At 42.5% G+C, this 23,889-nt stretch overlaps 1 protein-coding gene across 2 annotated transcripts in view; it reads left to right on the top strand.

Moving 5' to 3' along the window:
* Positions 1 to 17,512, top strand: part of C4H6orf89 (chromosome 4 C6orf89 homolog) — a 47,677-nt gene extending 30,165 nt beyond the window's left edge. For both annotated transcript variants that reach the window (XM_084852958.1, XM_084852959.1), the window contains 5 exons: positions 1,943 to 2,094; positions 2,199 to 2,338; positions 4,469 to 4,595; positions 5,654 to 5,777; positions 6,806 to 17,512. In XM_084852958.1, coding sequence (XP_084709084.1) covers positions 1,943 to 2,094; positions 2,199 to 2,338; positions 4,469 to 4,595; positions 5,654 to 5,777; positions 6,806 to 6,891 — 629 coding nt within the window. In that variant the 3' untranslated portion in view covers positions 6,892 to 17,512. The remainder of the gene's footprint in view (positions 1 to 1,942; positions 2,095 to 2,198; positions 2,339 to 4,468; positions 4,596 to 5,653; positions 5,778 to 6,805) is intronic.
* The last annotated feature ends 6,377 nt before the right edge of the window (positions 17,513 to 23,889 follow it).

Here is a 23,889-nt window from a genome sequence, read left to right as displayed (position 1 = left end):
TGTAAAAGGCTGTATTTTGTGCTTCATCCAAATGTGTAGATCCACTGCTTATAGTCACAAAACAGTTGAGAAGGATTGCTATTTGCATGCAAACTTGTGGAACATATGAGGGGCCTCTGGGGTGGGCAGGTTGGGGGTGGAATTTGGAACTGTGCTGCTGCTGCTTTTGTAACTTTACACTTTAATGCACATGCTTTAACTACAGCCTGTAAGCAAGTCTGTCACATTTCTGAGAATCTGCATACTGATCACATTCAAGGTCTGCTGCAGTAAAGGCCCAAATAGCCCTAGAGTGTGCCTGGGCACAGTGATAATCTGAAAAGAATGCAGGGGTGTAAATGGAAAAAAGAGAATCATACTTTTGTAAAGCTCCAATTCAATTCTCTGGTGTACTCCTGCATTTGCATTGTCTGTGCTCTTTGCTCAGTCTGTTATTCCTCTATGTCACCCCTTCTTTCTCTGTCCAAATTCAGGCTAGACCCTCCCTTCACAATGTACTTTTCATGCAGGTCACAGATTTTCTGATATGCCAAGGAACACCCTCAACAATAAATCTCAGACTGATTAATTTTTTTTAAAGCCCAGTTAGTATACTACTTGAGTGGGTTAATCATGGCAAACAAAAATCTGAATTTTTCAATTGAGAATGCAGAATTTCCTGCAAAGAGAAATTGGCCTCTGTTTGGCAGATGTGATTTAATGTACAGTCAGACAGAATACTGTGTGCTTTTGTCTTGTTGGGCTAAACATCAGTCTTACAAACTGAGTAAACCTGAAATGGCCATCAAAGACTTAAAAGTATCAGAAGCATTTTAATGTCCCTTCTTTACCATAAATTCCTATTGTTTGGTCCCAGGATGTACTGACAGGAAACGAGGGAAGTACCAGTGAAGGCTGAAATTCGTCATACAAGATGAATCTTTGGGCTTTTCCTTCCTATCGTTGCCAAAAACTTTTGCTTAACTCCTTCTCCCTGCATTAGAATTGTGTGTGGTGAAGACTGGGGAGGGGGGATTTCTGTCTTTTTGCCTGTGAATGGGGTGTGCGCACACAAATGGTTTTTCTTGCTAAAACATCAAGTGTTTTTGTTTGAGTGTGTGCACACATATGCTTTAGAGGAATACAGTGTTCTGATCAAGTGTCTTTTAGATTCTGTTGCAAGTTTTCCAGTAACGAACAGGACATATTATGATCTTTCTAGTATGCCTCCAATGGTAGCACATAAAGAACAGCTTTCAGAGGCAGATTAACAAGCTATAAAGAATCAACCACTGTGCTTTGTTTTGTCTCTGGAGAGAGTATCTTTCCTAAAGGTGTAATAGTGCAAAAATCTCATTTTTCTTCTGTTGATATATAGTTCTGTATAACATGATTAGTTACTTGTGTTTTTAAAAAAGGGAGAGACCCAAATGGGAAAGAAGCTATCTTGTCATTCTCCCTGAAACATTGTGTGTTAACTTCTATTATGCTACATTAACAAAAAGTTGAACCAATACAAGATAACATGATTAGGAACAGAAATCGTGATCCTCAAGAATGATTTGCATATAGCTTAAACTACACTCTGGACTTGATTAGCAAAAATATAGATCTCTTTATGTATCTCTTATTTAGTCATATCTCCAATATTGTCAAAGGCTGCAAAGATCCAAAAGAAGCAGGATGTGTAGCCATTGCCCACTGGAGGCATTCCTGGTGTGCCCTTATACTGAGATGGGACTGTGAGATGTTCCACTTGGCTAATCTCAGATGGGCTAGTAGGCTGCCCACATGAAACTTTAAAAGTTCCTGTTGAATTAATTGGCCTCAAAAAGTGTTGGTCATCTCATGATATTCCACAGCCGGGTTAGCAATAACAGGGGTGATGTTTGGAATCTGTTGCTGTTTCCTTAGGTGAAATCTTGGAGTTCACTAACCTCTTATGTCCCCTTTTTCTCCAAAGAGTGTCAAGACTGGTGGGGCTTAGATTGTAGGCAGAATGCGTCTCTGACTGCCAACTGTTCCTGCTGCTGTTCCATGAAAAATCTGATGGCAGCAGCTGACTTAGGGCAGCTTTCGGAAAAACTCTTGCAACCACAGCCTCTTTTGATCAAGGTAACTTCACAGTGTCAGATGCCTGACAGGATGCAGCATACTCCTTGGGCATACGAGACGACAGCTTATAAAAATACCCTTTCATCTCCTCTCTGTCTCATAAGACAGGACAGTACCGGTCTTATGCGGAAATGAAGCATTTTCAGTCCCTGTACCCTGAATTGACAGATTTTGTGATGCGAGAGGATTCAGCTGAGTTATGGAGCGGCCATCTGCAGCAGCAACTCCCATTTAACATTTTACGGTGAGTTTGAGCTTTTCACTGAAGCGGTTTCCTGCCTCTTTCCATAACTGACCCAGTTGTACCCTGGCTGAGGGGCACTGGCACATCTTCCAAAAGCCTGGGGGAACGAGTAGGTGAAGGAAGGCCACTAGAAAGAACAACGATTAATTGCTGTCCCTGTAGACTTCTTATTCTGCCTTGTAATGTTCCCATCTTGACCCAAATGGAAGGTTGGTCCACTCAAGTTTGTAATGTGGCATTATGGCACATGTCCTGTGGGGTCAAGGTTCTGAGAGACCCTTCTGATGTAGGACTCGATAAGTATTAAAAATAGGTTTGCCAACACATTTTTAAATTCAGGGTGAGGGTTGCCCAGGTGGAACATGGGCAGGAGCACACTGAGGTGGGATGGGAGACTCAGTGAAGCTCGTATGGTTCCCCCTGATTTTGGAGTGTCTTCCATACTTAGAAGCCTCGGGATGCCTCTGCAGAGGTTGCTAAATGCTGCTGCACCACAATGACAACTTCATATGTGGTGACTTAGTGGCCTCTATGAAGCCTGTAACCTGCGGGCCTTTGCCCTGTGCCAGATGACTATGCAGAAACAGTGGAGAAAGTTCAGTTTGCTCTGCACAGATGGCTGGCTTTGCAGAAGTTGCCAGGCTCTAGCATGCAATTGATGTCACCATTACATGCCACAACCTAGATGCCTTTGTCAAGGCCTATTATGGCTTCCAGGTGACTCATGGTTTCAGATAAGCCCTCTGCTTTGCCTGGAATCTGCCAGACCCCACAAATTCCTGCAGAAATCCCCCCCTACATTTTGAGGATTGGATTATTGTACAGAATTCTGGGTGCTGGCTTTGGCCATTCCTATTATAAAGGTTATTGTAACAGCCCAAGATGGAGTCACTACAGAGGGAATGAGTGGAGGGGTCCTTAGTCACCCAGAAGTAAATTTTCAAAAGTAATCATGACACTTAGTACACTATCTTGAAATCACTCACTCCAGCGGCAGCTGTTAACAAGATTGCTGCATGGCGGTTGGTTTGGCAGTGGCGGCTTTAGCCTGCAGTCTTAAACACACTAGGGAGTAAGCTCCATTGAACTCAGGGAGACAAGTAAATATACATAGGATTGTGCTGCTACTTAACTGCCATAACTTTTCAATAGATTTTAAAAGTGGTACAGCTCCATCTCTAGCTCTGCAGATCTATCATCTTAAGTCTGTCTGTCCTAAACTGGATTTGTTTTAGAGTCCCCAATGCTTAACGTCTTTAATATAAAGCTTTTTGGATCAGAACATCGTCTTTTGCTCTGTGTCTGTTCTAAAGCTCTCTTCAAAGCCTTGTGTTTCCCACTGCAGTAATGTTTAAGCATTTGATATCCATACAGTAGGCTTTCTCCCCACTCCCTCTCTGACATTTACTTGACAGCATGCGTGTGAGCCCTCCAGTTAGCACCCTTCTCAGGATCAGGCTGGAAAAGAAAATATGATTGTGTGCATGGATGTTGCAGGAGCATAAAGAGTTTGTGCTTTGAGTCATAATTGGGCATTCCGTAGTGTGGAATACCGTGTTATCTGTCATTCAGTGCTTTTCTTATTTTATTAACTTGTGATGGACAGTTTGGGTGCAGGATATTTAAGTATGAATCATGACAGGTCCCCACACTGGGATTTCTAAAATGTATCCCTGCCCTCTCTTTTCTTGGAATGATGAGTAGGCTAGGATTCCCAAGCCTTTCCCATGTGGTTTTAGTTAATGTTGGACTAGGTGGCGCCTCCCTTTATTTCTCTCCTTCAGCATTTCATTTGCTAATGAACTTGACAGTTTTTTTTCTTTCTAAGAGAGGTTTAAAAAATATATTTGATCGTTTCACTGGCCTCTTGGTTCCTTGACCATATTATTTTCTTGGGAGAGGATAGGTGATCTGAACTTAGCACTAGGAGTTCCAGTCTTTAATTCCATATGCTGGCAAAACTACACCCAGTACATTAGCTTCTACTTTTTTTAATGTCACTTCTGCCAAATGAGGGTAATAATACTTCAGGATGATGGATATGGATATCATTTGAAGTGGTTTGATATTTAACAGCAATGCCATTTGTAAGATTCTAAATACATTCTGGTTCACTAAAATGCTGTGTAGGCAAAACCCTATGAATAAAACTGAGGTTCTGCAGGATATTTTCCCCATCTTCACGTCGCTGATGTTTCCAAAGGCTGTTTCCCTGGAAAGCTGTTTCCTCATCCACCACCCAAGGCGTCAGGATAAGGCGAGTGTTGTGATGTTTGTTAAAATACTTCTGTACTGCTTTCCCAAACAATTTAAAATTTGCTTCAAGCTAAAATGTACATCAAGAACAAAAAACCAAAACAAAATAAAACTAATCAAAACATCAACAGGAAAACTTTACCAAAGGCCTGGCAAATGAAATGGGTCTTGCCGCCTCTCAGAAAAAATCAGGAAAATGGGAGCTGTTATGGAGAAAGCTCCAGACCCTTTTTGTTGCCATCTGGACCTGTTGTAAGGATGATGCAGACAAAAGGGACTGCTGATTGGACCCCAGTTGCAGGGGTATAGTTACCTCCAGTCCCTCCCCCCTGGCCTTTGTCAGGGGAAGGAAATGTAAAGAGAGACTTTGGTTGGGCACTGCTGCTTGAAGGTACCCCAAACACTGCTGTCAGTGGCATCAACCCCTACCCCCCTTGGCCTTTTCCAAGCAGCTTGCACCACTGCCTTGCTTGGATCCAGGGGGTGGGGTCACTGTCAGACAAGCAACTATTGCCCATTTCTTGTACCCTGTCTCCCTACAGACAGAGTTGAGCAGAGGAGCAGTTGTAATGTCCACTGCCTGTCTCTGACCCAGGCTGTTCTTTGGCACCAGACAAGGAGTGGCAGGGATTGCTTCTTGTGGTTGCCTCTCCATGTGGAGAGACACATGTGCAGGGAACAGCTTCCTGCAACTGTCCAAATGTGCCTTATGCTTGGTAGTTCCTGGGCCCCAGATGAATGGTTGTGATCACTCTGTCTGCATATTTCTTACCACAGATAGACATAACCACTGGGAGTAGAGATGTAAGTGTACATACAGGATGCAGAGGTGGGCATCCAGCTTCTAGTCTGCTTAGACGTTAGTTATGAGGCCTTATTCTATTATATTCTGGCTGGATTTTAATAGTATAGAACAGCCCTGTAGTAAACGGTTCTTCTGCATCTTTGTTCCCCTGGGTTCATTCTCACAGGGAAATGGTGCTTTATTCTTTTGCATTCCAATAAAGTTCTGAAAGGACACAGGGGAGAATTGAACCTCCTTCCTTTTATGTTTTTCAGACATACAGGCTGCAGAGTATCTTTGTGGTTGGAAGTGGCCAGCTTACCTTGCATGTTATCCCTTCTTTGTTGTGCAGAGGACATTGTGAGACACTGATAGTGGAACTGGAAGCTGGGGATGTAGGTGAGTACTGATATTGCAGCCCTGGCCAAGGCTACATTGCAGCAGATGGGTTCCCCATAGCATTCTGGAAGCTGTTTAGTTCTATGTATTGTACCTGATGTGCTGGAAAAAGGCAAGCCATGGCTTGCAGCTCATGGTAATTTTGCCCACCTAAATGCTCTAAGCCCTTTTTTATGCAGTAGAGGAGAAAACACATTCCACACCCTGCCTGTTGGGAAGAACCATGGGCTCTGTATACACTATGTGGTGTTCTAAATTGGCTTTCTCCACTCTGGAAGGATGCCCTGCCATTGTGGGATGCTTGCGCTCTGTGTCTTGCAGCAGTCAAAAGGCAAAGCACAGTTTAGGGGAAGGGCACCATATATTGCATAATGTTGCTATGACACTAAGTAAACTCATGGCATACCCACCAGGATTGCACACCACACTGCTCTTAGCTATATTTCAGAGAAGAGAGTGTAGCATTGGGAGATAAACAGTTGTAGCAAAACCGTCAGATTTTTGTGGCAACTTAAAAGTTAACAAATATGCTGTAGCATGAATGTTTGTCGAACAAAACCATTTTTCATGGTTTTCAGTTTCCATCTGATGAAGTAGATTCTATCCTATGAAAACTCTTGCCACGATACATTCATTAGCTTTCTTAAGGTACCACAGGAGTCTTTGATGTAAAGGTTTAGTGCTCTGAAGAAAGAAATGAAGTGACGTATATAATCTATGACATTATACAGTATTGATCTTTAATGTGCCCTATTGTCAGTGGTGTGGGGCAGGAAAAGTATACAGGATTCTTCTCTTCACTATTAGCTAAAATGCAGGCAGGGAGATTTTTTTATTTTTTTATTTTAAGGCAGTACTATTTCTAGCCTAATTACCATGCTATGGAAAGGGGGGGGGCATCAACTCTAACACTATTTTGAAAGATAAGGCCAATTCATAGAGAGAAGAGTTGTCAAGAGCATTGAATTTAAAAAGAATGGTAATGTGGATCAGAAGCATCTAATGTCTTCTTCCTTTTCCTCCTAAAGGTTTTGCAAACGTGGACTACTGGACAATATTCTTTAACTCCAGGGGATCAGAACCCACTGTTGTTTGTGATGGATCTGCCAATTAAAAACATATGAGAAACAAGTCCATTGCAATGTAAGATGACTCGGGATCAAAGACAAGAAGCAAACTACAAAAGAGATAAGGAGAATTAAGCCACAACTTCTAGGAATGTGTTCCCCCTATTCTTTGCATCTGCAGTGAAGGAAGCTATGCACTTTAAAAATGTATCTTCTCCTGACTTTCAAGATGACTTTGGACTTTCCCTCAAAATGTCTTGTTAGGGAGTCATTTCTCTCTAATTTTGTGTAGATTTGTTCTTGAAAGCAGATGGAGGAGTTTTGAGGAGGGGGGATCTATAATATGTTCTTTGTGAACATTGTCCTTTTGACACTACAGAGGGAATTCCCACAACATACTTCTTTCCAGACATCCTGGAGAGGTAATGTCAGGGCTGCTTACTCTGGATCACTTTTGCAAAAGGAGTAAACTACTGCAATGTCATCTGAAGCCCAGGGACACAACTGTCCCCTGAAGAAAGCATTTGCTTAAGTCCTGGTTCTGTGTTAACAGTTCTACAATACATTCAGACATTCTTTCCAGTGAAAAAAATCGCAATATCACTCTACCTAACAAAACACTGCTATGACTTTATGTAGTCATCCTTCAAATGTGTGTGATTGAGGTGTGGTTCATACTTGACAAGGAGAAACACTCGACAAGTTTCTTTTTCCATCTCTCTTCACTAATGTTAAAATACATATTTGTGCTGCTTCCCTGGTCTGGGTCAGTTTAATGCCAAATCCAAGATTTTTTCAAAGTGACTAATAATTACATCAAGCAGCCAAATTTGCTAGAGGGCTGGCCTTTTCTTTCTTTCAGAACATGCTGAGCACTCCCCCCCTGAAAATCAGGTCTTTTGGAGGTGTCAAGGATGGGCACCCCAAATCCATCACCACTTTGGTCTATTGTGATCATGTCCACCTGAGCCCAGGAAACTATATGTCGAAAACTTCCATGCAAATTTTGCTTGAATACTGTCCAACTCTTGTTTAAAAGATGTTGATGGGTGGATAATTTGTGGGCATGATTGGAACAAGCAAACTCTGAAGCTTTATGCCATGAATATGTTTACCCTCTCCTCTTTCCCTGAGTTTTGATAGTGGTTTCTCACATCTTAATCCATGAGTTAGAATGCATGTTGATTATTCTTGAACTCCTTCCAACCTTTGCACATTTCCTTTCGCTGCTCATGGGCTCATCTATCCGGTGTCTTTAGAGAGGATTAGTTTCAAGCATGTGCTGTGTACAGTTGTAGTGGTGCTTCCCCGGAGTGAATCTTTAGGTTCCTGCTGTGTTAAGATTATTTGCAGATGTGTCAGGCTGAAGTCAGAACCCAGCAGTGATGTCTGGGGCATAGATTTTAACATGTTTGTGAGCTTTTGGGGATTCTTTTGGTTTTTAAACAAGCTAACAATACAACTTTATTTGGAAATAGAGGTCAGTTTTAAAGAAGGGATTGGAACAATATCCTTTCTTAGAAAAGTAGGTTGTGTATATTACTTAATTGTATGACAGTAGCAGTGAATAGCCCCTGCCAGAATCAAGGCCCCATTCTGCTGGGTACCATGCAAATAGACAAAATGTTGTCTTTGGCCCCCCTGTTTCTGTTTGTGTGTGTGTGTGTGTGTGTAGTTCTGCAAACATGCATAACTTGATTTGTGACGTATAATGAGAGACTAGCTTAGACAATGAAAAGTCAGATGTACGTAAGTTTAAAAGATCAGTGCATAAATAGGAGGCAGCAGTGTGGATTTTTGGGTTTTTGGAGGGTTGGCATTAAATCTGCCTCATTCCCCAGTATTTCCCTTGACCAGATGGCTGGCCTTCTTTCCCCCCCGCTTCCTATTCTATAATGGAAACTATCACACTTTATAAACCTGCTTTAGGTTGTAAAGGAAAAAAACACACACCAAAATTCTCCCTCCTCCTCTTCATCAGAGCTATGTATCATGTTAAATATGTATGTGATAACAGCATGTATAGTAGGAAATATGTGCTGCTTGCTTTTTCATTAGTGTTAAATTAAGATGAATTTAATTTATAACCATTTCAGGATATCATGATCTAATCTGGTTAAGGATTAAATATGCATAATCCTATGCCTGTTTACTCAGACGAAACTCTCACTGTATTCAGTGGTGCTTCCTCCCAAGTAAAGGTACTAATATCCTTTAACCACTACCTGGGAGTAAGCCCATTGAACTCAATTGGACTTTTCATTAGACATGTATAGCATTGCTTTGTAACTCAGACAATGTATGACAGACTTCATTCTGCTTAATTTAACAGGAATTCCATGCATGATATATTCATATATTTTGGCTGCTGGTTTTGGGGAGGTTAATATATACTTTGAAGCTAGCAAGTTTCTTAAGTTCTTCGTCTAAGCTTTTTCCAAGGATGCATGTAGATCTGCACAGGGAATACTGTGTAGATATACACAGTGAAGATAGTATTGAACTGTGCTGTGTCAAAATTATTTTTGTTTCTCATACAAGTAATGCAAGAAACAAATCCAAGGAGAATTTCAGATGACTAGGATATAAAGATTAAAGAGCACTGTTAATGTACAAAGGTATAGACACAATTTCTGTTTTGGTAGTGAAATGACTGTGTTTCAGGGAATTATGTCAGTGATGCTGACTAATAGCAGGGGTCATGGTGATGGAATCAGTCCGTCTTACAGTCAACCTCAGGGTCTCGAGAGAGCAATGCTTTTAAAGGCCATTTTATACATGTGCTGCACAAGTGTTCCCATAAAAATGTTTTCTCTCTTCCCACCTCAAATGCAGATCAAGAAATTGTTAGTCTGTTGGATGGGAGATACTGAGTCTGTCCTGCTTATGTACAGGCTTTCCACATACACTGTGTCTTTGCATAGATTTCCAGATCTGTGTCTAGGAGGTGCTGTGCTCATGTCCAAGCCTCATTCCCCCTGGAGTTTGCATCATTTGTTTTCAAACTTCCAGTACATTTTCTCCTTCCACAAGCTGCAAGGAATTAAAAGCAGAAGTAATTGCTCAACAGGAATCAGAACTCCAAGTTCCCTGATGTTCAGCTGATTAAGAGCATTTAATTGGATCAGAATTGTCTTGTCTGAGCTGGAATGCAAACTACCATTCTAAAGCATGTTTTAGCACCTGTCTCCATCTTTTTCTGCAATGGCCAGAGAAATGGTGTTGTCACCATCCTGCTTCTATCATAGATGAGTGGATGAGTATGAAAAGGAAACCTCAGGAAGATAACGTTTCCTTGAACTAAAATGTAGGGTCAGTGAGACTGATTTTTCTAATCCAGAAAGTATCAAGAGTCAGAAACTGTTCTACAGACAAGTTAGCCTTAAAAACCTCAAAACACCCTCAAAATAGTTGGTGTTTGATGCACAGTCAGAATTGAATACTTTCTAAAAGTTGGCAGGAGGTGAGAACCCTAGGAAGTTGGACAAATTCCAAGTTTTGTTACTATTTATAATGGCTTAGTGACATACAACTTATAGAACATCTCAGCATTGAAAAGATGCAAATATTGTCTCATGCTGTTTTTCACACCTCTGCAGTCTTATATATTGCTTTTACTGTTGCTTGCCACTGACAGATTCTTTCCTGCACAAAATGTTTTGGATTCCCTGTGTGATCATAGCTGTATTCCTTGGCCTGCTCTTAGCCTCTTTTGGAGAAGCAAACTGTCTCTTCTGCTGCGCTGCACTGTTTACAAAGATCAGTGTTTGTCTGAACTCGTAGTGCATTCTAGAATCCTGCAACTGGAATCCGAAGGAGAGGCTCATCATGGTGCTGTTGGCACATTTGGTTGCTAAAGTTCACAAGCTATGATATGAAGCTTTTTGCCAGTTTCTTAGTAATGAAGGATTTTTCCTTATGAGCAAATCACATTGCCTTGGTGAATTGACATGACATAATGGCAGGAAGAGGTGAATGGGATGGGAGAAACCTATTGATCACAAGACATTCAAACTGAGACTTTCCCAGCTGCCTAGGCGCTCCAACTTCCATGGATATTTGGTGTTCAAATCATCATGGCATTCCCCCATGGCAATCTTTAGACTTTAGTTTTCAAAGCCGTGTTCAACTTTTCTAGAGCAAGGTGGAGCTGGGAGCCAAATGACTCTTTTAGCCTTTCTCAACAATTGCAGGGATAGCATAAACACTGATGCAGAAAGGGAGAAGATACTAACAATGTATGATCCATCTCCAGGAGGAGAGCTTTAGATTTGAAAGGAAAGGGACAATCCTAGAACCTATAACTTCAGCAGGCCTCTTGTTATGAATTAGGGCTTGCGGGCTTAGGCCTTCCCTGATCTACTGTTCTACCAGGCGGTGAGCACCCTTACTATTAATCAGCTGCATTGCAGACTGGGCAGTCAGTGTCCACAAAGACCATACCATGGAAGTTGAGAAATTCAATTGCTATGAATGGAAGGTGTTTTATATCTCAGAATATTCAACTTTTTTTCTTTGTATATTTTATGTAGGGAAATGTTCAGGGACACCAGAAAATGATGGCCTTTTAAGGAAAACAATATAATCTGCTCTCTTATTGAATGAGGGAAATGCTGGGCTTTCCTGTTGCTTTTGAGACTTGAACAAATGACTTCCGTTTTTTTAATGTCATTTGTCTATGCAGGGAATATGGGTAAAATGGCTTACTATTATACATATATAATGGCTCAGGGGTGACAGGGAAACTGGTGTGTGTGTGTGTGTGTGTGGGTGTATACACACACACACACACACACACACGTATATGACAAGCGTATGCCCCAAATTATGAATCTTTTCATATGAAAGAATGTAAATATGCAATTCATGCAGAGTTTTATGGACAATTATAAAGTAATATATTGCAACTTTTTGTAAATACTTGGGAAATGCCTGTAAAGAGTAAATAAGTAAGATTTGTTTGTTTGGGGGCAGGGGGCAGTTTTTACTTTTTGCAATTAAATACAACTGTTGATGCACTTTTCCCTATGTGGCTTTTCTTCTTTATTAAAGAAATAGTTTCACTACCAAGGACCGCTGTTTTCTTTCTGCAACCTAATGGGTTAATGAAATCTGTGTGTGGGAAATTTTTTAGGAATCTCATCTACACCCTTCTGTGTGGTTCTGAAGAATCAAACTGATTCATGGACTCTCCCCCCCATCCCCCAATCACATTTATTTGCCAAGGAAACTTACTTTTTGAAAATAAGCCAACTTACATATAGGTTATTAACTTGCCTAATTTTGATTACAGTGATTGTGGCTCTGTAGAATCTGGAATTTTTGTTGGTAAAGACTGGAGACAGAAAGAGGAAACAGAGTGCAGATGATATAGTCAAGACATCCCTTGGTTGAGTTTGAATACTACAGTGGGATATACAGGACAAGATGGTTTCAAAAGTCTCCTATTAGGAGATGTTTTGAAAACACAGGGTGGATGCCATCCTGTTACCACTGTAGGCACTTTCAGAGCATCATTTATTATGCAAGAACTAACACTTAATGGACCATTTGAGAAATCTAACACAACCTGAGGGATTATTGGAGAAAATGCAAGGAGAAAAAGGACTGTTGTCATTATTGTATAAAATAATTTCAGACTGAGAGCGGGGAGAGAATCGATATGTCAATTAAGCAATTCTCATTTCACGCATCTCTTATATATAATAAAATGTATCCATTGTATTTGACCCCAGCAAGTTTAAATACATGTTGAAAAATCAAATGTATTCAAAAGTTAGACATGTCATAATGATTGCACAGATTTGTTTCACTTTGGGGGCTCCTTTCTATATTCTAGACTTGGGTATCAGGTACCACTTTTTCAAATAACAGGGATTTGGCTTACATATGATGTGGTATCCTTTTATTTTGAACAATTTTGGGGATGACCAGCAAGTGGCAACTAAATATTATTGCAAAATGTGTTTTTTCCAGCAGTGTGTTGATGATAACACAAACATCTTGGCGTTGATAAGCTATGTAATGCCTATGGTCCAGGGGTGCACAAACTGCAGCCCGAGGTGGCATGTAAAGCCTTAATTGCAGCCCCTGAGGGTGCTCTAACTCACTTGCCATTGCTGAATTTCCTCCTCCAGCGATCCTGATACCAAGATCTAACTCTTTGAAAGACCAGTCTGTATCAGGATTGCTGGGGGAGGGGAAGGAGAGAAGGTTCTCTACTCTCTCCCCCAGGAATCCTCATACAGATCACTCTTTGCCTGCTGCTGCTGGCAAAGGAAAGACTGTAGCAGGATCACTGGTGTGTGTGTGTGTGCGTGTGCGCGCATGTATGTGTGTGTGTGGACCATGAACTAGCATCATATGCAGCCTTCAGGGCTGACAAGGTCGTGCAACCCTGCTATACTATAAAACCCATTCTCTCTCTTCAGGCCACAGGTGATAGAATTGAACTTCTTAAGCTGTATTTCAGCAGTTTTGTGCTGTAGTGTTCCTCTTGTTCCCTTGATCAAAAATAGGAACAGGAAGTTGCCTTATATTGAGTCAGACCATTGGCCCATCCAGCCCAGTATTTCAACACTGACTGGCAGTGGAAAGCAGTGGCCTTCCAGGGTTTCAGGCAGGATTCTTTCCTAGCCCTACTTGGGGATGCCAGGGATTGAACCTGGGGTCTCCTGCATGCCAAGTAGGTGCTCTACCACTGAACTATGTCCCCTCCCCTTAAGAATGGCTACTAGTAGACCTCTGGAAATGGTTACTTTTAAGGAAGGCTGATTAAAACTTGAGATACAGCTGAAGTGGCTAAGCCAACGGATAAGGTGCAGCCAAATTCAGGTTGCAGTAAGTTCCAATAGTGGTATTCAATTGCTCCACCTGGTGAGAAGACTGTAATCATTTATGCCTGATTCATACCTAGTGATTACTATAATTCATCACTTTTGAGCTTAGATTACTATAATGCACACCACAAGAGAGTACCCTTGATGATTAGTTAGAAGGTTGAGTTGATGCAGAAATGTGTCAACTAGTAACCCAGAATTTGCACTGGGTCCTTATTATCTTTCAGGCATAATTCAGTGTGATGTTAGATCAAAAACACTAAATAACTAGGGTCCTATCCTCTTATTATTTTTCATTCATTCATTAATTTTACACTACAAGAATATGTGGCCTTCTAATGTGATACTATGACAATTCCAATTTCAATACATAACAAAAAACAGAAATAACAAATTGATTCCTTTCATGCACAGCAGTGGATCCAGGCTGAGAACATGGATTGGCATCCATTGTAAGGATCATTACAAATGAGTAATGTGAAGTTAATGGAAAAGTTGTACATATTCACTTTTTAGTAAATGAAATGTGTATTGTGCAAGCACAGATTATTCTTCCTTGTCATTCAGTCATGTCCGACTCTTCGTGACCCCATGGACCATAGCACGCCAGGCCTTCCTGTCCTGCACTCTCTCCCGGAGCATGCTCAAGGAACAGTAGAACTCACAATTTACTTCCTCAGTGCTAGAATGATGACCTGAATTATGAGGTAATGCCTTCATGTCCCAGGTTTTGACTGTCGGGTATAAAATGTCCCCCTTTCAGAGTTTTTAACTAAAATGTGTGTAGGGCTAGAGGTGTACAAAATTTGTAAGTAAAGTGAAAGCTGACACCCCACACCCACACAATTTCTAGGGAGAATCATGTATTTTACAGCCTATTTTAGCAACCAGGGTGCTATGGACCATGTGTGCGTGGACCAAGTTTAATCTCATTTGTTTGGAAGTACTGTAACAACTTTGTTTGGGGTACACTTTGAATTCCCCCATGGAGAGAGGGAGGGAGGGTTGGTTGAACAAATGCCTAACTTTCCAATTTTTCTAACAAGCAGGGTGTGTTGGACTACGCCTGTATCAAATTTCAGGTCTCTGTCATGTGAAAGTACCCTTGCAATTTAGAGCCTCGGGAGTTCCAAGCATTGTTACATATTTATGTGGACAACTTTTTACATGGAACAATACTTAGAATGTGCAATGAAAGAAGATTCAAAGAGTAATTTGTTATTTAGACAGCCATCGACAAATTTTTAGAACCAGAGTGTCTTATGCTTCCCAAACAAAACTTTTTGGCCTTGAGACAATATTGAGCTCTTGGATGAAATTGCCCTGCATATAGATTAGCCCACATCTGCCCACTGTGGGTTCTTGGCATTCTTCTGAAACATCTGGCTTTAGTTGTCTGTTGAGTGGATATACTGGGATAGTGATATCACAGCTCTGAGCCAGTAGGACAGTTCATATGTTCCTAAAGTTTTATGTGCAAGAATACAGGGCCTCACTGAAAGCCTGTTATCTTGGCTCTGGGTCTACAATGTGTCAAAACACATGCAGCTGTTACGTAGCCACATTGTCGTATCCCACCCCCAGTTACAACCAAGCTTATTATAGTTGGACCATATATGTCTGTGTTAAAGTACTTAATAATAATAATGAGAGCCACATTTTTCATACGCTTACCTAATATTTGTCTAGCAGGCCCTATGGAAGACAAGTCCTTTCGTCAGTCTGTGGGTGGGAAGTTGATCTGTGTTCAATAATTTGTTGCTACAAATACATTTTCCAAAATGAACAATTATGGATGGGATCCTAGAACCAGCTTCCCAAACCACTTTTCATTGTGAGCATTTTTGTTCAGCACAATAGCATAAGCAGTGTTAGTATTACTGCTTATAAAGCATATAAAGGCTTCAAACGCACCACAGTAGACAGGTGCTAAGTCAGGAGGACTCTGCAGCCTTATCGGAAACTAGTGAAGTGCAGGTACCAGTGGGCATTTGGGTCATGTGGGATGGAATAGAGCAGGGTGGGCAATCTATGGCCCTCCAGATGCTTTTGCCTACTGTTACCATGATCCCTCACCACTGAGTATGCTGGCTAGGGCTGATGGGAATTGTAGGCCAAAACATTTGGAGGACCACAAGTTGCCCACTGTGGGAATAAAGCAGTGACACTGGCTCCAACATGAATGGGAATGTCCTATATTCCTCTCCTTTACAGGCTATACTTTTCCTGATTTCCTGGAAACCTCTACTCACTGTACACCATGTTCAAAGAAGAGGTCTTAAAATACATATTTTCATCAGGGCATATCTGGAAGGTGCATGTGTGTGAGAGGGGGGCTGACTTCAGTGTATCCAGTCCCTGAAAACCACATGACTGCCATGGTAGACCCTGCATGTGGTTTGGGAAAAATGCAGAATGAGCATTAGGTGGTGGAGCAAAAAGATGCACAAAACTCTCACAATGTGGTAGTGTGGGGCATGTTTACATGGGAGATTCTTTGTGGCATTAAGTTCGGCTGCTTTACACGTGCTTTTTTTCTGGGGGTTTTCTTTCTCTGCCTTTCTATATGTTCCATTACAAAACCACTAGGTGGTGCTGTGGTATAGCAGACTTGCACAAATGCATGAGGTGTCATGCTGCCATTCAAAAATATACCAGACTTCCTCATGGGGTGGGAGGAACCAGAATGATTGCAAAGCCTGGGAGAGGCCCTTGGGGATGATGATGTCGGGTAAAGCACCCAAAAACTACCATGAGTGAGGAATCACAAGCACACAATAAAAGCCTCCTGTAGAAAGGCTCTTAGCCTACAGTGATTCAGTGATTTTTCTTCTAACCTGCAGTGCAGATGACTTCTCCTCCTCCTCCTCATTTCTATATGGCCCCATAGCCAAAGCTCTTTGGGCAGTTTACAAAGGTTAAAAACATTACAAATGTTTTCACAAAATGTGAAATTTAAAAACATAAAAAACACATCAACAGACAGTATACACAGAGACAACATATACCTAAAAACAACTTTAAGCAATCAGCTAAACCATTAAAAACAAAACAAAACCCCAAGTTCAATTAAAACTCATCACATGCTGCCAAAGGCCTGGGAAAAGAGAAAAGTTTGGACCTGGCACCAAAAGGATAACAATGTTGACGCCAGGCAAACTTCATCAGGGAGATCATTCCAGAATTGGGGAGCCCCCACTGAGAAGGCCCTCTCCCTTGTTGCTATCTTCTGAGCCTCCCTTGGAGTAGGCACCTGGAAGAGGACCTTAAATGTTGAGCTGTACGGGTAGGTTCGAGCAGGGAGAGGTGCTCCATCAGGTATTGCGGTCCCGAGCTGTGTGAGGCTTTATAGGTTAAAACCAGCACCTTGAATCAGGCTTGGAAACATATAGGCAGCCAATGCAAGCAGACCAGAGTTGGTCTTATATGTTTGGACCTTCTGGTCCCTGTTATCAATCTGGCTGCCACATTTTGCATGAGCTGCGGCTTCTGAACCATCTTCAAAGGCAGCCCCACGTAGAGTGCATTGCAGTAACCTAACCTGGAGGTTATCAGAGCATAGACAACTGTAGCCAGTTATCAAAAGCATCCCCCATCCAAACACTACCACCACACACAAACCTGCCTTATTTTCTGGTACTGCTTCGTGCTTTTTCAGTTCTGCAAAAAGACCTAGAATGAGGTGCATGAGAACTGTGGTATGGCTGTTTTCTTACACCCTTATTTATGTGTATTATTTGTTCCATTTATATCCCACCTTTAAAATATATTTTTTCTAAGGTAGGTCACAAAGATAAAAAACATCAAACAATAAAATAGTACAATGAAAACAAATTAAGGATATGTCTGCATAAAAAATATACCAGCAGAAAGTTTCTTATAAAGCCTTGTAAAATAAGAAAAGTCTTCAAAGCTTGTCTACAAGCAAGAAGAAGAGGCAGCTTGACAGAACTCAAGAAGGGAATTCTATGGCTTTGGAGCCACCTGAAAGAAGGCTCTGTCACTGGGATCCCCCTCCCCCAATTTGATCTTTACTAATGATGGGCCAGATTCACTTTGAAGTGAATCTGAGGCGTATGTAAACACATACAGTTGGATCCAGATTTAGTTATACTAAGAGTAGATTCATTGAAATCAATGGGACTTCAGTTAGTATTTTATGACTGAATCTGGATCCAGCCTGTTCTTTGGCATTGTATGAATAGCAACTGTGGGTATGGGTGTGTGTGTGGGGAGGAGAGATCAGGTTTGGGACTATGGAGCACAGGCAGAGGTTTTTCACCTCTTCCCCTTACTGGAGTCCCAACAAAAATCCCTCGCAGCTATTATTTGGTGTTAATGGCAGCTTTCCTCCTGTGCCAAATAACAGCTTACACATTGTGGGGGAGGGAGCTGAGGGGATTTTCTTCAGGATCATGGTACAGGGGAGTGAATCTGTTTTATTTAAAGCTATAAAATCATGCCATACTAAACTACAGGTTTAACGTAATATGTCATTTGGCCTCATTGGAGGGGTGGGGGAGACATCAAACTGGGCTTGTCAATTAGTTACTTATTGCATCTTTGATTGACATCACCTCAGTTGATCTGTTCTTTTCTTCCCACCTCTGTTTCCTCTCCATTCCTCTTGGAATGTCTGCTCACCTGCTTGTTTATCCCCCTGGCATTCTTTTCACTCACATCATAGTGTCTGGATGAAGTGCTGCAAGCAACCATTTAAGCAGCTCTTTTTAAATCTCCAGTTTCTCTTCCGTGGCTGATGTGTTTTCCATTTCTGAGCTGCTTTCTCTCACAATAATTTATTCTAGGTTATATTGGCCAATAAACTCAATGCAATATGTTGGTGATGCTATATTGGCTTTTAAAAGACTTCATTAAAATAATTCTTGGTGTACTGAATTTCTAAAAAAATCCGTGTACTTATCTTCTAGAAATCTGCCTGGAGCATGGTAGAGCAGCAGCCATGTATATATTGGTAAGTTAAGCTTGAGTCTGCTGCATGGGGGACAGTGAAAAGGCTCATTTAAACACAATGCCGTGATGGAAGCACTTGGGTGATCTTCCAGGAGGCCCAGGACTTTCTCTGAACTGCTCTCATGCTCAGTGGTGTAGTGGAGCCAGGACCTCCAGGGTCAAAGGCCCAGGATCTTTTGATTCGCAGGAACAATGACACCATCTGCTGTCCCACCCTCAGCTTCCCTATTCCTCTTGAGTTTAGCTGCAATCCTTACAGTAGGTGGGAAGATACGGATTTTCCCAGCAACAATACATAGTGGTGAACGATCCCTGCTGTAATGCAAACTATTTTGCAGGGTGGCTTGGTCTTGCATGGGCCATTACCTTTACAAAAGACCTGCTCCTGGTGGAGATGAAAACTGCTAAAATTCATTTGTTGACTTTGAGATAAAATGTTTCTCCCCGATGCTGGGAAAAGAAACTCCTGGACAATCTACAGCTGGCAGACTTATGTTCTTGCTGCTTAGGGACCTCTTGTATCCCCCTCTTTCCCTTTCTCATGCAATCTTACATCTCTCCAGCCACATGCTAACCACTGCATTTCCCTTGCCAGCTCACTATTCTATGTCAGCTGATCCTAATAAATTGGATATTATGCTATGTACTCCTGCTCTTCGTACGTGCGCGAGCACACACACACACACTTGTGGGTCAACACACTCGCCTGCCTTTCTGGACTCTCCTTGGGGAACATGTCATGATGAGCACCTGCACTTCAAAATTTACCACCATGCCACTGCTCATGCTCATGGCAGCAAATATGGAGCATGGTTAGAACGCCTTAATTTCTTCTGCCTGGTCTCTGGGCAGTCCCAGGTATGGCACGATAGGCATTCTTCCCAAACTGCCATGGCTGTGAGGGCAAACCCCTTCTGGACACAACCATTTTACTTGCGGGACTTCTGTCCCCACTGTCAAAGATCCACCAAGAAGGCACAACATAACACATTAACTCATGAGCAACTCTGCAGGAGCAGGGCCGTCTCTGCAGCTGACTCTTCAACCAGGACCATTACGAAATTGGCTAGGCCACTGGGTTAAGTTTTGGGCCCTTCAGCCTTAATACTGTCCATTGAGCCAGTTTCAGGTGTCGCGACAAGCTCTCCTGCTTCGCCCAGCAAGCTGGCTCCGTCGTTCTCAGGGCCTAGGCGAACACTGCTTTTTGTGTCAATGCAGTCTTCAGTACTGATGTAACAAGTGGGTTGTGTGGATGGTTCCCCTGGGACTTAAGGCCCCTGGAAGCTCGTTTTCAGAGCATGCCTAAGAAGGACAAATAGAACCTGTCAAAGACTTCTGAAGCAAATTAACCAAAAAAAGAAGCATAAGAAGCAGGATGAATGGCTGCACAGAGGGTCCCCTCCCAAAAAGCCAGTCTGTTGGTCCGTTGCATCATGCCTGATTAAGGAATTTCTGATGGTGGGGACATAAATCTAATGTAGGGGTAGGGAATCTCTTTCAGCTGGAAGGCCAGATCCAATTTCAGAGCAGCTCTCAGGGGCCACATTCTAGTGGAAGGCGGGTCTGAAGGCAAAAGGGGCAGGACCAAAGGTAGCCAAAAACTCTTACTGCCAGGACCTAGGAGAGGCATTTCAACCTTTTAGACTGGGGAAAAAGCTGCACAAAAGCTGGGAAACCACCAAACAACTGGAGGTTGGAGGGAAGGGGGTGGGGCCCAATGGGATTCCCCAGATTGTGACCCCAGGAGGGTCAGACGTAGTCCCCAGAACTGAGATTCCCCGCTCTTGTCTACTGCATTTCTTACCCAGGTGAAATGGTTGTGTCTGTTGGAGGGAGTTTACCCGTGTGGCCCAGACACTTCCTGAAGAATGCCATTGTGCCATATGTGGGACTGCACGCTTGGCTGCTTGAACTACAGAGGAAGCCTGATTTTTCGAATGAGGTTGCAGTGATAATTATTCACTGGAGAGTAACCACTGATTTTCATTACATGCAAATACTGCTGACTACTTTGTATGCTGTGGGCATTTAGCTTTCCCCTAGGATTTATGTTTTCAAAATAAACTAATTATAGTAATCCTGTCCTATCACATAGGCTGCATTGAAACTGAAATGATATAATTCCCTTGGCGACTATCTTTAACAGAGCTAGTTAATGAACTTTATTATGAACATTGTATAAAGCAAAGCTTATCTTACCAGGTATGTCTTCGCATAGTCTGCTTCCCTTTAACTACACCTCCGGTGAGCCCTCAGTCTTTCCTTGAAGTTTTTAATACCAGCTCTTAGCTTTTTTTCATTTCTGCTTGAAACTGCTAAGTACCACAATACCCATAGACCCATATAATGCAGAAGAAGGTGAGAAGCCTTCCTGCCCAGTATCCCATGTATGCCTCTTTAAAAGAAAAGAAAAAAAAAAAGATTGCTATAGATGTGCATTTCTTTACTAGAGAGTAGGGAGCACACAAGCTTCAAAGAAGAAACAATGAATACAAATAATAAAGAGCAATGGAGGGTTCACAAAATGGTGGGACATTGGTATGGGGGAAAAGGGCAGCATTGCTGTCTTTACTAAGGGATAAATACCCCAGTGTTTGAAGGTGTCGTGGGAAGCACAGCCTCAAAAGCTTTTTATTACAAATGCTTTAAAGTCACAAAATGGTGCAGGAATGACGGGCAACAACTGTTGCTCATTGCTAGTGATTTCACAGGCAATCATCTAATAATTGCCTGTGCCATGCAGCCGTCTTCTGCACAGCATTCAAATTTGAAGTGGATGTTCTCATGGGAGAAAAGCTGCATTTCACTGCAACAAGTGATTTCAGGCCAACTTCACATGCTGTTTTTTTAGCAGGATTGTTTTTCTTTAATCACTGGCTTTCGCAGGAGCTTTAAACAATGCTGCTGCTGCTCTGCTGCTTCTCACAACTTCCCCTCCCTCTTCCCGTGTTATCTGAGAACGGGGAAAACCCAGCGTTTTCTGTGCTTGCAATTGAAATCACCATTCCCACCCCACTGCATATTTCCCCTCTAGTGCTTTGCCCCACTTTATGTGGGCATGTGCTAGGGGGTGTTACTGGGCGGTGTTGAATAATATTGTCATGACAACAAATTGGTGGGAGGGTGGGGGCAGGTCACTGACCACACTTCCAGTGACCGTTTCTGCCTCTCTCCCATTCCACTATGGGCTCTTGGACTGTAGAGTGGTTAACCATCCCAAATGCTTCTCCAAGATCCCCTGAACACAGCAATGCTTACTTCTGAGTAAACTCCTTGGCTGTAAGGCTTTCTTTTCTTGGGAGTAAGTGCCATTGAAATCTGTGTGGCTTGCTTCTGAGTAGGCATGCATAGGAGTGCATTGTAAGTCTACTTAGAGTGGCAGTCTTAAGGTCTCCCATCCCTTTCCATGCATTTACTTGGAACTTCCCCCTCCCATTGACTTCACTGACTGCTTCTTCTCCCCTTTGCTCACCAGTTTGATGGGCTTTTTTCATACAGCCATTGAATGGACTTGCACTCACGCCTGTGAAAACATCCGTACGACTGGGAAGCCAGCCAGCCATTATCTCTTCTCCTGGCCCACCTTGCAGGGTTGTTGGAAAGCCAGAATATGGGGGAAGAGCAACAACAGCATGGGGTGGGGGTGGGGCGAAGCAAGCCAGGTCTAATGATGAAGGTGTCCCCATGAAGCGGTCACCTGGGTAGGGGGGTGGGGGGCTGCTAGGGATGGCTTGGTGCATTGACTGTAGTTGGGAACCCGGAAATCGGTATACCCTTCAAACTTAGTAGTGCAAGCAATGTACTGCATTTAATTCCATCACAAAGTGACATATTTAGCAGAGAAGGACTAGCAGCACCAGCAACCTCGGGGTAAGCCACCACAAAGACTGTCTCTCCCTCGCCACAAAGTCAGAGGAAGGAGTGGGGCAGGGGACCAGCTCCCATAGCCTACTATCCTGGTCACTAGAAGGGCTTCCCACTTCCCTCCTGCTGTGGAGGAGTGGAGGGATGGGCAGAGCCATCAATCATGTTACAGGAACCAATGATCAGGGGAGGGGGCATGGAGCCAGCAGCCCCTTTCTGTCCTGATTTTTCTGTGCAGCTCTGTCCAGCCATGAAAAGGTATAAAGCAGAGGGAAGCACTATGAGAGATGCCTGAATACAGGGCCAATCTAAATCCCGGAAAGGATCCAAAATCAAAAGGACTGGTGTGTAGTGGAATAAAATGCCAGGTGTGAAGAGAGCCTCCTTTTTCCTTTTGGGAAAAGTTAGATTTTCACAGCAAGTAATACATTGCAGAAATATGTTTGGATCTTGTGTGACCTGTAACAACTGCAGAAGTATTATGCAAAAAGAAAATAATCTGGAAACACCATTAGCTATATGGGCTGCTTCCCTCATACGTGCTAGATTTCCCCCAAAACTATATAGGTTCAGCTCTATACATAATATCATGGTCTTCTTTGGAGCACTTCTGCCCCACCTCGCTCCTCCAGGCATGGATCCTCTTGTTTAATTGTCCCATCCTATTGTTGGCATGCAAATCTTATCATTTCATGCTCAATTTCCAGATGATACCAAAGCAGTATAAATTCACCTTGTGTCTTTCCCCATCCATTTTGCTGCTGCTACAATTGATCATTGTTGTTGGTGCAAAACTGTCACCAGTGTTTTCCTAGTATGAGTGCAGCACTCTGCATTATTCATTTGTAATTTGCATAGCGCTGGAACTCGGACTAACTGCTGCTCAAACATATAGATTAGCCCTGCTACATTTCCCCAGCCTGAGCTCTGTAGTCAGACAATGGTCTACAAGGACCACAGGGCTGAACCAGTCTGGTAATGGCTTTGGTCCTGTTTTTTGTTTTTTTGTTTTTTACTCAGTGTTACCGGCTGCACCACCACATGCAGTCACTGCATCCAACAGAATTTAGCTAATGGGTGAAGACATCCTCGTGGGTAGTTTTGCATTTGGTTTGCATGTTAAACTCTTAGTAGAGAAAATGGGGAGGGGGGATTATATGCACAAGTCTGAGTGGGCTGGATTTTAGGGTTAGTGGTGTGTTAAGCATCAGGTTACATAGCAGCATGGTCCCCAAATCAAATTCCTTTAACTGGAGACTTGATGCATAGGTTGCATGCACACAATTGATTTCATCGCATGGGCATGGCTCGCTTGACCGTCCCTTAAGGACCATTATTCTTCTTCCATCCATGATACTATGTGAGATG

Source organism: Heloderma suspectum, chromosome 4, assembly GCF_057233095.1.
Source record: "Heloderma suspectum isolate Gila_16-S chromosome 4, 16-S_ref, whole genome shotgun sequence".
Classification (NCBI taxonomy): domain Eukaryota; kingdom Metazoa; phylum Chordata; class Lepidosauria; order Squamata; family Helodermatidae; genus Heloderma; species Heloderma suspectum.
This window is presented reverse-complemented; position numbering and strand designations above follow the sequence as displayed.